This window comes from Pecten maximus, chromosome 11 (genome assembly GCF_902652985.1).
Source record: "Pecten maximus chromosome 11, xPecMax1.1, whole genome shotgun sequence".
NCBI lineage: Eukaryota > Metazoa > Mollusca > Bivalvia > Pectinida > Pectinidae > Pecten > Pecten maximus.
Window position 1 is genome coordinate 43,132,642 of NC_047025.1, and position 15,378 is coordinate 43,148,019.

Consider the following 15,378-nt stretch of genomic DNA (forward strand, 5'->3'; position numbering starts at 1 on the left):
TTTACTTTTAAATATATTTTTACAAGCCTCAAGAGTCCCGGGCTTCATTCAATGTCGCATTCGAAAAACATTTGTATTGCTGTTGATTGCAAGGTTTATAATATTAGATCATACATACGTATATATCAATTAAACATTATTCAAGTTCTACAATTATTTGCAATTTGACAAACATTTACCTTGTTTTACAACAGAACTGAATTCGATCATTTATAATTTTCAATTCAGAAAACTGCCGTCTAATAAAAGCTTGACATTATTGATATTAAGCGGTTTGTTTTACAGTTTGTTGGAGTTGATATTAAGCGGTTTGTTTTACAGTTTGTTGGAGTTGATATTAAGCGGTTTGTTTTACAGTTTGTTGGAGTTGAAGCTGTTATCACACCGATTGTCGATTGCTTTCCAAACTACCTACAGAGGAAAAGTCGGCGGATGGTGTTCGTAGCTGCCTACTGCGTGGTATCCTACTTTGTAGGGTATTCTATGGTGTCTAGGGTATGATCATCACTGTCATACATAATTATCATGTTAAACTAACATCCGTGTTAATAGTAATAAAACATCAGTAACTTAAACGACAATACATATGTTCACACACGTGACCCTATGTACAGTATATACACACGTGACCCTTTGTACACACACGTGACCCTATGTACCCACACGTGACACTATACAGTATGTACACACACGTGACACTATACAGTATGTACACACACGTGACCCTATGTACAGTATGTACACACACGTGACACTATATATACAGTATGTACACACACGTGACAATATATATACAGTATGTACACACGCGTGACACTATATAGTACATGTATGTACACACACGTGACCCTATGTACCCACACGTGACACTATACAGTATGTACACACACGTGACCCTATGTACAGTATGTACACACACATGACACTATACAGTATGTACACACACGTGACACTATATATACAGTATGTACACACACGTGACACTATATATACAGTATGTACACACACGGGACACTATATATACAGTATGTACACACACGTGACACTATGTATATACAGTATGTACACACAAGTGACACTATGCAGTATGTACACACACACGTGACCCTATGTACAGTATGTACACACGTGTAATGATGGTTTGACCTCTGTTACAGGGTGGGATCTACATTTTCCAGCTGTTCGACTACTACTCCGCTAGTGGTCTCGTGCTGTTGTGGACATCTTTCTGGGAGTCTGTCGCCATTGCCTGGGTGTTTGGTAAAACATCTATTTACAATTTACACAAGGTCATCGTAGAGCTTTGTACAGTTTTTATTTAGCATTAATTCCCCTTGATTACTATGTAATAGTGTATCATGTAATGATAGAGAATGGAAGCATACAAGAATACCCATCCTCTTTATATAAACAGATTAGTGTAGGTTAGAAGTCATGTGAAAGATATAGACATGACGAACCAAAATGTTAAACTTCCTAAAACATGATGTTTATATGCTTTTTGCTTGTTGCTGTTTAGGCTTTTTAAGGGTCATCATATTTGGGAAGTAGCATGCTGGGAGAAAGGCTACAAAGTTTAATGTTCAAGGTCACGGGGGTCAAATATCTTCAAATATTTACATACATATGATATTGGTATGCTGGGGAGAAGGGTTATCAAGATTGTTCAGATGAATAGCCTTGACTTGACATGAATTTAAGGTCAAATAGGCTAAAATCTTTAAATTACTTCCTTTCAATAACCCAATAACCAAGTGGCCCAGCGACCTGAAAAATGTGCCTGTAGCACGCTGCAAATGAATGACCATGGCATACATTTAATGCCACAAGGATCAAATACCAACTTCTTCTCAATGACCACGAGGCCCAGGAAGTTGAAATTGGGTGTGTAGCATGCTGTGGTGAAGAACTGCCAAGTTTGTTCAAATGAATGACCATGACCTATATCCAAGGTCACGGGGACAAATATATTAAGGTATTTTAACGACTTCTTCTCAATAACCAAGAGACCCAGGGAATTGTTACTGGGTCTGCAGCATGGTAAAATGGAGAACTACCAAGTTTGTTCAAATGAACGACCTTGACGAACATTCAAATCCAATGGGTAAAAGAAATGTAGGCTTAGATTTTTGAACAACTTCGTCTCAATAACCACGAGTCCCAGGGTGTTGATATTGGATATGTAGCATGCTGGGGTTAAGGGCTACCATGTCTGTTCAAATGAACGAGCTTGACGAACATTCAAGTCCAAAGGGGATAAAAAATGTAGGTTTTGATTTTTGAACAAGTTGTCTCAATAGCCATGAGTCCCAGGGAGTTGATATTGGGTATGTAGCCTGCTGGGGTGAAGACTACCAGGTTTGTACCACCTAAGATGTTTTCTAATCGATCATTGACCGAGGGGAGCATTAACACAAACATAACAATATTGTTCGTTGTTTATCAACAACACTTGTGTATGTTGACTCAGGTGACCGTTAAAGCACATGGGCATCTTGTTATGTCTTCCTTTGTGCTTATATAGATTCGCTTCTTGTGTGTTATGGTATATGTGCTATAATTGGAAGTCTAACGAAATGTTGCATTGGTCCAGAAAACATATTTTATTGTCTTTATCAGTGTTTAATATCTATCGTACGATTCAAATTTTTTAGCTATTATATGATTTACACTCTCTTCAACAAACATCATATATGTATGTATGACATACCCGGTGGGTATTCACATCAATGTAACTTCTGTGCAATTCTCACAAGACACGATATTTCTGTAGGCGCTGACCGATTCTACGATGCCATTGAGATGATGATAGGTGCCAGAATCAACCCGTACTTGAAGATCTGCTGGAGATATACAACACCCATCGTGTCTATGGTAAAGTAGAGATATACAACACCCATCGTGTCTATGGTAAAGTAGAGATACACAACACCCATTGTGTCTATGGTAAAGTAGAGATATACAACACCCATCGTGTCAATGGTAAAGTAGAGATACACAACACCCATCGTGTCTATGGTAAAGTAGAGATATACAACACCCATCGTGTCTATGGTAAAGTAGAGATACACAACACCCATTGTGTCTATGGTAAAGTAGAGATATACAACACCCATCGTGTCTATGGTAAAGTAGAGATACACAACACCCATCGTGTCTATGGTAAAGTAGAGATACACAACACCCATCGTGTCTATGGTAGAGATACACAACACCCATCGTGTCTATGGTAAAGTAGAGATACACAACACCCATCGTGTATATGGTAAAGTAGAGATATACAACACCCATCGTGTCTATGGTAAAGTAGAGATACACAACACCCATCGTGTCTATGGTAGAGATATACAACACCCATCGTGTCTATGGTAAAGTAGAGATACACAACACCCATCGTGTCTATGGTAAAGTAGAGATATACAATACCCATCGTGTCTATGGTAAAGTAGAGATACACATCACCCATCGTGTCTATGGTAAAGTAGAGATACACAACACCCATCGTGTCTATGGTAAAGTAGAGATACACAACACCCATCGTGTCTATGGTAAAGTAGAGATACACAACACTCATCGTGTCTATGGTAACAAAGAGATACACAACACCCATCGTGTCTATGGTAAAGTAGAGATATACAACACCCATCGTGTCTATGGTAAAGATATACAACACCCATCATGTCTATGGTAAAGTAGAGATACACAACACCCATAGTGTCTATTGTAAAGTAGAGATATACAACACCCATCGTGTCTATGGTAAAGATACACAACACCCATCGTGTCTTTGGTAAAGTAGAGACACACAACACCCATCGTGTCTATGGTAAAGTAGAGATATACAACACCCATCGTGTCTATGGTAAAGTAGAGATATACAACACCCATCGTGTCTATGGTAAAGATATACAACACCCATCATGTCTATGGTAAAGTAGAGATACACAACACCCATCATGTCTATTGTAAAGTAGAGATATACAACACCCATCGTGTTTATGGTAGAGATACACAACACCCATCGTGTCTATGGTAAAGTAGAGATACACAACACCCATCGTGTCTATGGTAAAGTAGAGATATACAACACCCATCGTGTCTATGGTAAAGTAGAGATACGCAACACCCATCGTGTCTGTGGTAGAGATATACAACACCCATCGTGTCTATTGTAAAGTAGAGATATACAACACCCATCGTGTCTATGGTAAAGTAGAGATATACAACACCCATCGTGTCTATTCTAAAGTAGATATACACAACACCCATCGTGTCTATGGTAAAGTAGAGATACACAACACCCATCGTGTCTATGGTAGAGATATACATCACCCATCGTATCTATGGTAAAGTAGAGATACACAACACCCATTGTGTCTATGGTAGAGATATACAACACCCATCGTGTCTATGGTAAAGTAGAGATACACAACACCCATCGTGTCTATGGTAAAGTAGAGATACACAACACCCATCGTGTCTATGGTAAAGTAGAGATACACAACACCCATCGTGTCTATGGTAAAGTAGAGATACACAACACCCATCGTGTCTATGGTAAAGTAGATATACACAACACCCATCGTGTCTATGGTAAAGTAGAGATAAACAACACCCATCGTGTATATCGTAAAGTAGAGATACACAACACCCATCGTGTCTATGGTAAAGTAGAGATACACAATACCCATCGTGTCTATGGTAAAGTAGAGATACACAACACCCATCGTGTCTATGGTAAAGTAGATATACACAACACCCATCGTGTCTATGGTAAAGTAGAGATATACAACACCCATCGTGTCTATGGTAAAGATACACAACACCCATCGTGTCTATGGTAAAGTAGAGACACACAACACCCATCGTGTCTATGGTAAAGTAGAGATATACAACACCCATCGTGTCTATGGTAAAGTAGAGATATACAACACCCATCGTGTCTATGGTAAAGATATACAACACCCATCATGTCTATGGTAAAGTAGAGATACACAACACCCATCATGTCTATTGTAAAGTAGAGATATACAACACCCATCGTGTTTATGGTAGAGATACACAACACCCATCGTGTCTATGGTAAAGTAGAGATATACAACACCCATCGTGTCTATGGTAAAGTAGAGATACGCAACACCCATCGTGTCTGTGGTAGAGATATACAACACCCATCGTGTCTATTGTAAAGTAGAGATATACAACACCCATCGTGTCTATGGTAAAGTAGAGATATACAACACCCATCGTGTCTATTCTAAAGTAGATATACACAACACCCATCGTGTCTATGGTAAAGTAGAGATACACAACACCCATCGTGTCTATGGTAGAGATATACATCACCCATCGTATCTATGGTAAAGTAGAGATACACAACACCCATCGTGTCTATGGTAGAGATATACAACACCCATCGTGTCTATGGTAAAGTAGAGATACACAACACCCATCGTGTCTATGGTAAAGTAGAGATACACAACACCCATCGTGTCTATGGTAAAGTAGAGATACACAACACCCATCGTGTCTATGGTAAAGTAGAGATACACAACACCCATCGTGTCTATGGTAAAGTAGATATACACAACACCCATCGTGTCTATGGTAAAGTAGAGATAAACAACACCCATCGTGTATATCGTAAAGTAGAGATACACAACACCCATCGTGTCTATGGTAAAGTAGAGATACACAATACCCATCGTGTCTATGGTAAAGTAGAGATACACAACACCCATCGTGTCTATGGTAAAGTAGAGATACACAACACCCATCGTGTATATGGTAAAGTAGAGGTACACAACACCCATCGTGTCTATGGTAGAGATATACAACACCCATCGTGTCTATGGTAAAGTAGAGATACACAACACCCATCGTGTCTATGGTAAAGTAGAGATACACAACACCCATCGTGTCTATGGTAAAGATACACAACACCCATCGTGTCTATGGTAAAGTAGAGACACACAACACCCATCGTGTCTATGGTAAAGTAGAGATATACAACACCCATCGTGTCTATGGTAAAGTAGAGATATACAACACCCATCGTGTCTATGGTAAAGATATACAACACCCATCATGTCTATGGTAAAGTAGAGATACACAACACCCATCATGTCTATTGTAAAGTAGAGATATACAACACCCATCGTGTTTATGGTAGAGATACACAACACCCATCGTGTCTATGGTAAAGTAGAGATACACAACACCCATCGTGTCTATGGTAAAGTAGAGATATACAACACCCATCGTGTCTATGGTAAAGTAGAGATACGCAACACCCATCGTGTCTGTGGTAGAGATATACAACACCCATCGTGTCTATTGTAAAGTAGAGATATACAACACCCATCGTGTCTATGGTAAAGTAGAGATATACAATACCCATCGTGTCTATTCTAAAGTAGATATACACAACACCCATCGTGTCTATGGTAAAGTAGAGATACACAACACCCATCGTGTCTATGGTAGAGATATACATCACCCATCGTATCTATGGTAAAGTAGAGATACACAACACCCATTGTGTCTATGGTAGAGATATACAACACCCATCGTGTCTATGGTAAAGTAGAGATACACAACACCCATCGTGTCTATGGTAAAGTAGAGATACACAACACCCATCGTGTCTATGGTAAAGTAGAGATACACAACACCCATCGTGTCTATGGTAAAGTAGAGATACACAACACCCATCGTGTCTATGGTAAAGTAGATATACACAACACCCATCGTGTCTATGGTAAAGTAGAGATAAACAACACCCATCGTGTATATCGTAAAGTAGAGATACACAACACCCATCGTGTCTATGGTAAAGTAGAGATACACAACACCCATCGTGTCTATGGTAAAGTAGAGATACACAACACCCATCGTGTCTATGGTAAAGTAGAGATACACAATACCCATCGTGTCTATGGTAAAGTAGAGATACACAACACCCATCGTGTCTATGGTAAAGTAGATATACACAACACCCATCGTGTCTATGGTAAAGTAGAGATACACATCACCCATCGTGTATATGGTAAAGTAGAGGTACACAACACCCATCGTGTCTATGGTAGAGATATACAACACCCATCGTGTCTATGGTAAAGTAGAGATACACAACACCCATCGTGTCTATGGTAAAGTAGAGATACACAACACCCATCGTGTATATGGTAAAGTAGAGATACACAACACTCATCGTGTCTATGGTAAAGTAGAGATACACAACACCCATCGTGTCTATGGTAAAGTAGAGATACACAACACCCACCGTGTCTATGGTAAAGTAGAGATACACAACACCCATCGTGTCTATGGTAAAGTAGAGATACAGAACACCCATCGTGTCTATGGTAGAGATATACAACACCCATCGTGTCTATGGTAAAGTAGAGATATACAACACCCATCGTGTCTATGGTAAAGTAGAGATACACAACACCCATCGTGTCTATGGTAAAGTAGAGATACACAACAGCCATCGTGTCTATGGTAGAGATACACAACACCCATCGTGTCTATGGTAAAGTAGAGATACACAACATCCATCGTGTCTATGGTAGAGATACACAACACCCATCGTGTCTATGGTAAAGTAGAGATATACAACACCCATCGTGTCTATGGTAGAGATACATAACACCCATCGTGTCTATGGTAAAGTAGAGATACACAACACCCATCGTGTCTATGGTAGAGATATACAACACCCATCGTGTCTATGGTAAAGTAGAGATACATAACACCCATCGTGTCTATGGTAAAGTAGAGATACACAACACCCATCGTATCTATGGTAAAGTAGAGATACACAACACCCATCGTGTCTATGGTAAAGTAGAGATGCACAACACCCATCGTGTCTATGGTAAAGTAGATATACACAACACCCATCGTGTCTATGGTAAAGTAGAGATACACAAAACCCATCGTGTCATTTTGAGAAAAAACAACAACAAATAAACAAACAAACAAACAAACATTCTCATGCCCCATCAGTTCATTTTGACTCCGACTTGCCTGAAATGATCCTGAGGTGATGGTCATGACAAGTTGTTATATTTTGGGTTGCTCAGTAATACAAGATGGCTGCCATGGCCAACATACGTCTACCACTATACTGCTAGCACTACTGAGTATGAATACTTCAACAGTACTTCAAGTCAGACGACTGTTAAGGTCCATCGGCCTCTTGTTACTTTTTGCTTTTAATCAGGAAAAACAAAAAACAATCCTGACTTCATGTACTGGAAAATCAACTAATGATTTGCTTTTTCAATTGATCGAACATGATTCTTAGTGAATAGAAGTTCTGTCCTGGAAACACGTAACCATCTTTATTTCAGGGTATGTTGGTGGCCCAGCTCGTCATGTTTAAACCCCTAACCTATAACAGAACTTACAATTATCCGGCTTGGGCCCAGGCGTTCGGAATAATGCTGGCCCTGTCGGCCATGATGTGTGTCCCTGTGTACGGTCTCGTCAAATTCATGGGTGCAGAAGGATCAATAAAGCAGGTAAACAACAACAAGATTTCTGAAAATAACAATGGATACATCACCATCAAAACGATACTATACAGTATACACGTAAAATGGCCATGTTCCATCGCGGTATTATAATGTTATGTTTAGTCTTTTCAGTTTTAGAGTTCATTGTACGAACCTGAACGGTTTTCAGTACATTTTAATATTATCATTAATATGATAACGTATTATTTTCACTCAGCTTCATAATATCTCCCTCTGGTCATTTTGGACTAGCGGAATAGCAACATATATATTAATTAAACCGATTTAATATAGAATTTGAGTACTCGGTGAATATACATGTGGCTCGGTAAAAATAAACGTGTGTACGGTAAATATTGATGTATGTATGGTAATGCACTTGTATGTACGGCAAATATACATGTATGTACGGTAAATATACTTGTATGTACGGTAAATATACATGTATGTACGGTAAATATACTTGTATGTACGGTAAGTATACAAGTATGTACGGTATATATACATGTATGTACGGTAAGTATACATGTATGTACGGTAAATATACTTGTATGTACGGTAAATATACTTGTATGTACGGTAAATATACTTGTATGTACGGTAAGTATACAAGTATGTACGGTATATATACATGTATGTACGGTAATGCACTTGTATGTACGGTAAATATACTTGTATGTACGGTAAATATACATGTATGTACGGTAAATATACTTGTATGTACGGTAAATATTGATGTATGTACGGTAAATATACTTGTACATTTTGTATGAACGGTAAATATACATGTATGTCGGTAAATATACTTGTATGTACGGTAAATATACATGTACGGTAAATATACATGTATGTACGGTAAATATTGATGTATGTACGGTAATACACTTGTATGTACTGTAAATATACTTGTATGAACGTTAAATATACTTGTATGCACGGTAAATATACATGTATGTACGGTAAATATACATGTATGTACGGTAAATATACATGTATGTACGGTAAATATACTTGTATGTACGGTAAATATACTTGTATGTACGGTAAATATACTTGTATGTACAATGTACGCAGTTCATTTGTAATTTCTGCTGGGATCCCAATTTAAATGCTTCTGAAGGCTTATTGCCAATTGTATAACGTATACAAATATTTCATACTGATACTACGCTAACTTCTTATGACGCAATCAGGGCAACGTGAACGTTTGTTATTCGATCTAGTCAACTCTATATATGGTGAGTTGAGGCGTATGGTTTTATAAGAACATTAGCAGATGCTTTTGTACAAGTTCTATAAAAAAAACATGAAAGGTAATCCTTATTCGTGTGACTTATATCGTCTCTTTGGCTGATCTACTCCAAACTAATGTGTATCTATGTTATCCTATGGTGGCCGAAACTCGTTTATAATAACATGAATTATTCCTTTGTTCCTTCAGAGATGGAAAACGGTGACCACGCCGTTACTACAAAAACATCAAATTCATCCCAGCTGGAGTTACAACCACCAGCTTCAAGTCAGGACTGACAAGAAATAATGCTAATTGACAGCATCGTACAAATGAGCCATTGATGAATTGTACGACCTTCATTTCATTATCAACACAACAATATTTCATCTACACATCGAAAAACATATTGGCGTAATCTTTCGCGAATACTTGATCAGGTTGTTAGCGTAGCCGAGTCGACCCATACAATATTTACCACCCAAGAAGATATTAGTACACTTTTGTAAGGAATAAATGTAACATAAAAAGGTTTATCGACTGAAGTTTCGCACACTTTCACATCGTAGTAAACTTTTCGTTTCGATCATTAATATTTTTGCTGATGAAAGTGATCAAATGAAGTCACCGTAACGTCACGCTTGAAATTCATTACTCGTAATACAAGTCTGTCCGACTCAACGTGGGTCTCTTTAGAGAAACCAAACCACAGGTGAAAACCCGACTCTACCATACACAGTAACATAACAAACTCTACCCTACACAGTAACATTACAGACGTTATCCGTCGACTCTACCTTACACAGTAACATTACAGACGTTATCCGTCGACTCTACCTTACACAGTAACATTACATCAGTCATCCGTCGACTGTACCTTACACAGTAACATTACAGACGTCACCCGTCGACTGTACCTTACACAGTAACATTACAGACTCTACCTTACACAGTAACATTACAGACTCTACCTTACACAGTAACATTACAGACGTCCTCCGTCGACTCTACCTTACACAGTAACATTACATCAGTCATCCGTCGACTCTACCTTACACAGTGACATTACATCAGTCATCCGTCGACTCTACCTTACACAGTAACATTACAGACGTCATCCGTCGACTCTACCTTACACAGTAACATTACAGACGTCATCCGTCGACTCTACCTTACACAGTTACATTACAGACGTCATCCGCCGACTCTACCTTACACAGTAACATTACAGACGTAACCCGTCGACTCTACCTTACACAGTAACATTACAGACGTCATCCGTCGACTCTACCTTACACAGTAACATTACAGACGTCATCCGTCGACTCTACCTTACACAGTAACATTACAGACGTCATCCGTCGACTCTACCTTACACAGTAACATTACAGACGTCATCCGTCGACTCTACCTTACACAGTAACATTACATCAGTCACCCGTCGACTCTACCTTACACAGTAACATTACAGACGTCATCCGCCGACTCTACCTTACACAGTAACATTACAGACGTAACCCGTCGACTCTACCTTACACAGTAACATTACAGACGTCATCCGTCGACTCTACCTTACACAGTAACATTACAGACGTCATCCGTCGACTCTACCTTACACAGTAACATTACAGACGTCATCCGTCGACTCTACCTTACACAGTAACATTACAGACGTCATCCGTCGACTCTACCTTACACAGTAACATTACAGACGTCACCCGTCGACTCTACCTTACACAGTAACATTACAGACGTCACCCGTCGACTCTACCTTACACAGTAACATTACAGACGTCACCCGTCGACTCTACCTTACACAGTAACATTACATCAGTCATCCGCCGACTCTACCTTACACAGTTACATTACAGACGTCATCCGTCGACTCTACCTTACACAGTAACATTACAGACGTCATCCGTCCACTCTACCTTACACAGTAACATTACAGACGTCATCCGTCGACTCTACCTTACACAGTAACATTACAGACGTCATCCGTCGACTCTACCTTACACAGTAACATTACATCAGTCATCCGTCGACTCTACCTTACACAGTAACATTACAGACGTCATCCGTCGACTCTACCTTACACAGTAACATTACATCAGTCATCCGTCGACTCTACCTTACACAGTAACATTACTGACGTCATCCGTCGACTCTACCTTACACAGTAACATTACAGACGTCATCCGTCGACTCTACCTTACACAGTAACATTACAGACGTCATCCGTCGACTCTACCTTACACAGTAACATTACAGACGTCATCCGTCGACTCTACCTTACACAGTAACATTACAGACGTCATCCGTCGACTCTACCTTACACAGTAACATTACAGACTCTACCTTACACAGTAACATTACAGACGTCACCCGTCGACTCTACCTTACATAGTAACATTACAGTCTCTACCTTACACAGTAACATTACAGACTCTACCTTACACAGTAACATTACAGACGTAACCCGTCGACTCTACCTTACACCGTAACATTACAGACGTTATCCGTCGACTCTACCTTACACAGTAACATTACATCAGTCATCCGTCGACTGTACCTTACACAGTAACATTACAGACGTCACCCGTCGACTGTACCTTACACAGTAACATTACAGACTCTACCTTACACAGTAACATTACAGACTCTACCTTACACAGTAACATTACAGACGTCCTCCGTCGACTCTACCTTACACAGTAACATTACATCAGTCATCCGTCGACTCTACCTTACACAGTGACATTACATCAGTCATCCGTCGACTCTACCTTACACAGTAACATTACAGACGTCATCCGTCGACTCTACCTTACACAGTAACATTACAGACGTCATCCGTCGACTCTACCTTACACAGTTACATTACAGACGTCATCCGCCGACTCTACCTTACACAGTAACATTACAGACGTAACCCGTCGACTCTACCTTACACAGTAACATTACAGACGTCATCCGTCGACTCTACCTTACACAGTAACATTACAGACGTCATCCGTCGACTCTACCTTACACAGTAACATTACAGACGTCATCCGTCGACTCTACCTTACACAGTAACATTACAGACGTCATCCGTCGACTCTACCTTACACAGTAACATTACATCAGTCACCCGTCGACTCTACCTTACACAGTAACATTACATACGTCATCCGCCGACTCTACCTTACACAGTAACATTACAGACGTAACCCGTCGACTCTACCTTACACAGTAACATTACAGACGTCATCCGTCGACTCTACCTTACACAGTAACATTACAGACGTCATCCGTCGACTCTACCTTACACAGTAACATTACAGACGTCATCCGTCGACTCTACCTTACACAGTAACATTACAGACGTCATCCGTCGACTCTACCTTACACAGTAACATTACAGACGTCACCCGTCGACTCTACCTTACACAGTAACAATACAGACGTCACCCGTCGACTCTACCTTACACAGTAACATTACAGACGTCACCCGTCGACTCTACCTTACACAGTAACATTACATCAGTCATCCGCCGACTCTACCTTACACAGTTACATTACAGACGTCATCCGTCGACTCTACCTTACACAGTAACATTACAGACGTCATCCGTCCACTCTACCTTACACAGTAACATTACAGACGTCATCCGTCGACTCTACCTTACACAGTAACATTACAGACGTCATCCGTCGACTCTACCTTACACAGTAACATTACAGACGTCATCCGTCGACTCTACCTTACACAGTAACATTACATCAGTCATCCGTCGACTCTACCTTACACAGTAACATTACAGACGTCATCCGTCGACTCTACCTTACACAGTAACATTACAGACGTCATCCGTCGACTCTACCTTACACAGTAACATTACTGACGTCATCCGTCGACTCTACCTTACACAGTAACATTACAGACGTCATCCGTCGACTCTACCTTACACAGTAACATTACAGACGTCATCCGTCGACTCTACCTTACACAGTAACATTACAGACGTCATCCGTCGACTCTACCTTACACAGTAACATTACAGACGTCATCCGTCGACTCTACCTTACACAGTAACATTACAGACTGTACCTTACACAGTAACATTACAGACGTCACCCGTCGACTCTACCTTACACAGTAACATTACAGTCTCTACCTTACACAGTAACATTACAGACTCTACCTTACACAGTAACATTACAGACGTAACCCGTCGACTCTACCTTACACAGTAACATTACAGACGTTATCCGTCGACTCTACCTTACACAGTAACATTACATCAGTCATCCGTCGACTGTACCTTACACAGTAACATTACAGACGTCACCCGTCGACTGTACCTTACACAGTAACATTACAGACTCTACCTTACACAGTAACATTACAGACGTCATCCGTCGACTCTACCTTACACAGTAACATTACATCAGTCACCCGTCGACTCTACCTTACACAGTAACATTACAGACGTCATCCGCCGACTCTACCTTACACAGTAACATTACAGACGTAACCCGTCGACTCTACCTTACACAGTAACATTACAGACGTCATCCGTCGACTCTACCTTACACAGTAACATTACAGACGTCATCCGTCGACTCTACCTTACACAGTAACATTACAGACGTCATCCGTCGACTCTACCTTACACAGTAACATTACAGACGTCATCCGTCGACTCTACCTTACACAGTAACATTACAGACGTCACCCGTCGACTCTACCTTACACAGTAACAATACAGACGTCACCCGTCGACTCTACCTTACACAGTAACATTACAGACGTCACCCGTCGACTCTACCTTACACAGGAACATTACATCAGTCATCCGCCGACTCTACCTTACACAGTTACATTACAGACGTCATCCGTCGACTCTACCTTACACAGTAACATTACAGACGTCATCCGTCCACTCTACCTTACACAGTAACATTACAGACGTCATCCGTCGACTCTACCTTACACAGTAACATTACAGACGTCATCCGTCGACTCTACCTTACACAGTAACATTACAGACGTCATCCGTCGACTCTACCTTACACAGTAACATTACATCAGTCATCCGTCGACTCTACCTTACACAGTAACATTACAGACGTCATCCGTCGACTCTACCTTACACAGTAACATTACATCAGTCATCCGTCGACTCTACCTTACACAGTAACATTACTGACGTCATCCGTCGACTCTACCTTACACAGTAACATTACAGACGTCATCCGTCGACTCTACCTTACACAGTAACATTACAGACGTCATCCGTCGACTCTACCTTACACAGTAACATTACAGACGTCATCCGTCGACTCTACCTTACACAGTAACATTACAGACGTCATCCGTCGACTCTACCTTACACAGTAACATTACAGACTGTACCTTACACAGTAACATTACAGACGTCACCCGTCGACTCTACCTTACACAGTAACATTACAGTCTCTACCTTACACAGTAACATTACAGACTCTACCTTACACAGTAACATTACAGACGTAACCCGTCGACTCTACCTTACACAGTAACATTACAGACGTTATCCGTCGACTCTACCTTACACAGTAACATTACATCAGTCATCCGTCGACTGTACCTTACAC

General features: G+C 40.3%; 1 protein-coding gene across 1 annotated transcript in view; it reads left to right on the top strand.

Moving 5' to 3' along the window:
• LOC117337982 (sodium- and chloride-dependent creatine transporter 1-like) overlaps window positions 1–10,499 on the top strand; it is a gene marked incomplete in the record, with an annotated part of 29,371 nt that extends 18,872 nt beyond the window's left edge. The window contains 5 exon segments of the mRNA XM_033899143.1: window positions 358–495; window positions 1,158–1,260; window positions 2,774–2,874; window positions 8,361–8,531; window positions 9,967–10,499. Coding sequence (XP_033755034.1) covers window positions 358–495; window positions 1,158–1,260; window positions 2,774–2,874; window positions 8,361–8,531; window positions 9,967–10,065 — 612 coding nt within the window.
• Between the last annotated feature and the right edge of the window lie 4,879 nt (window positions 10,500–15,378).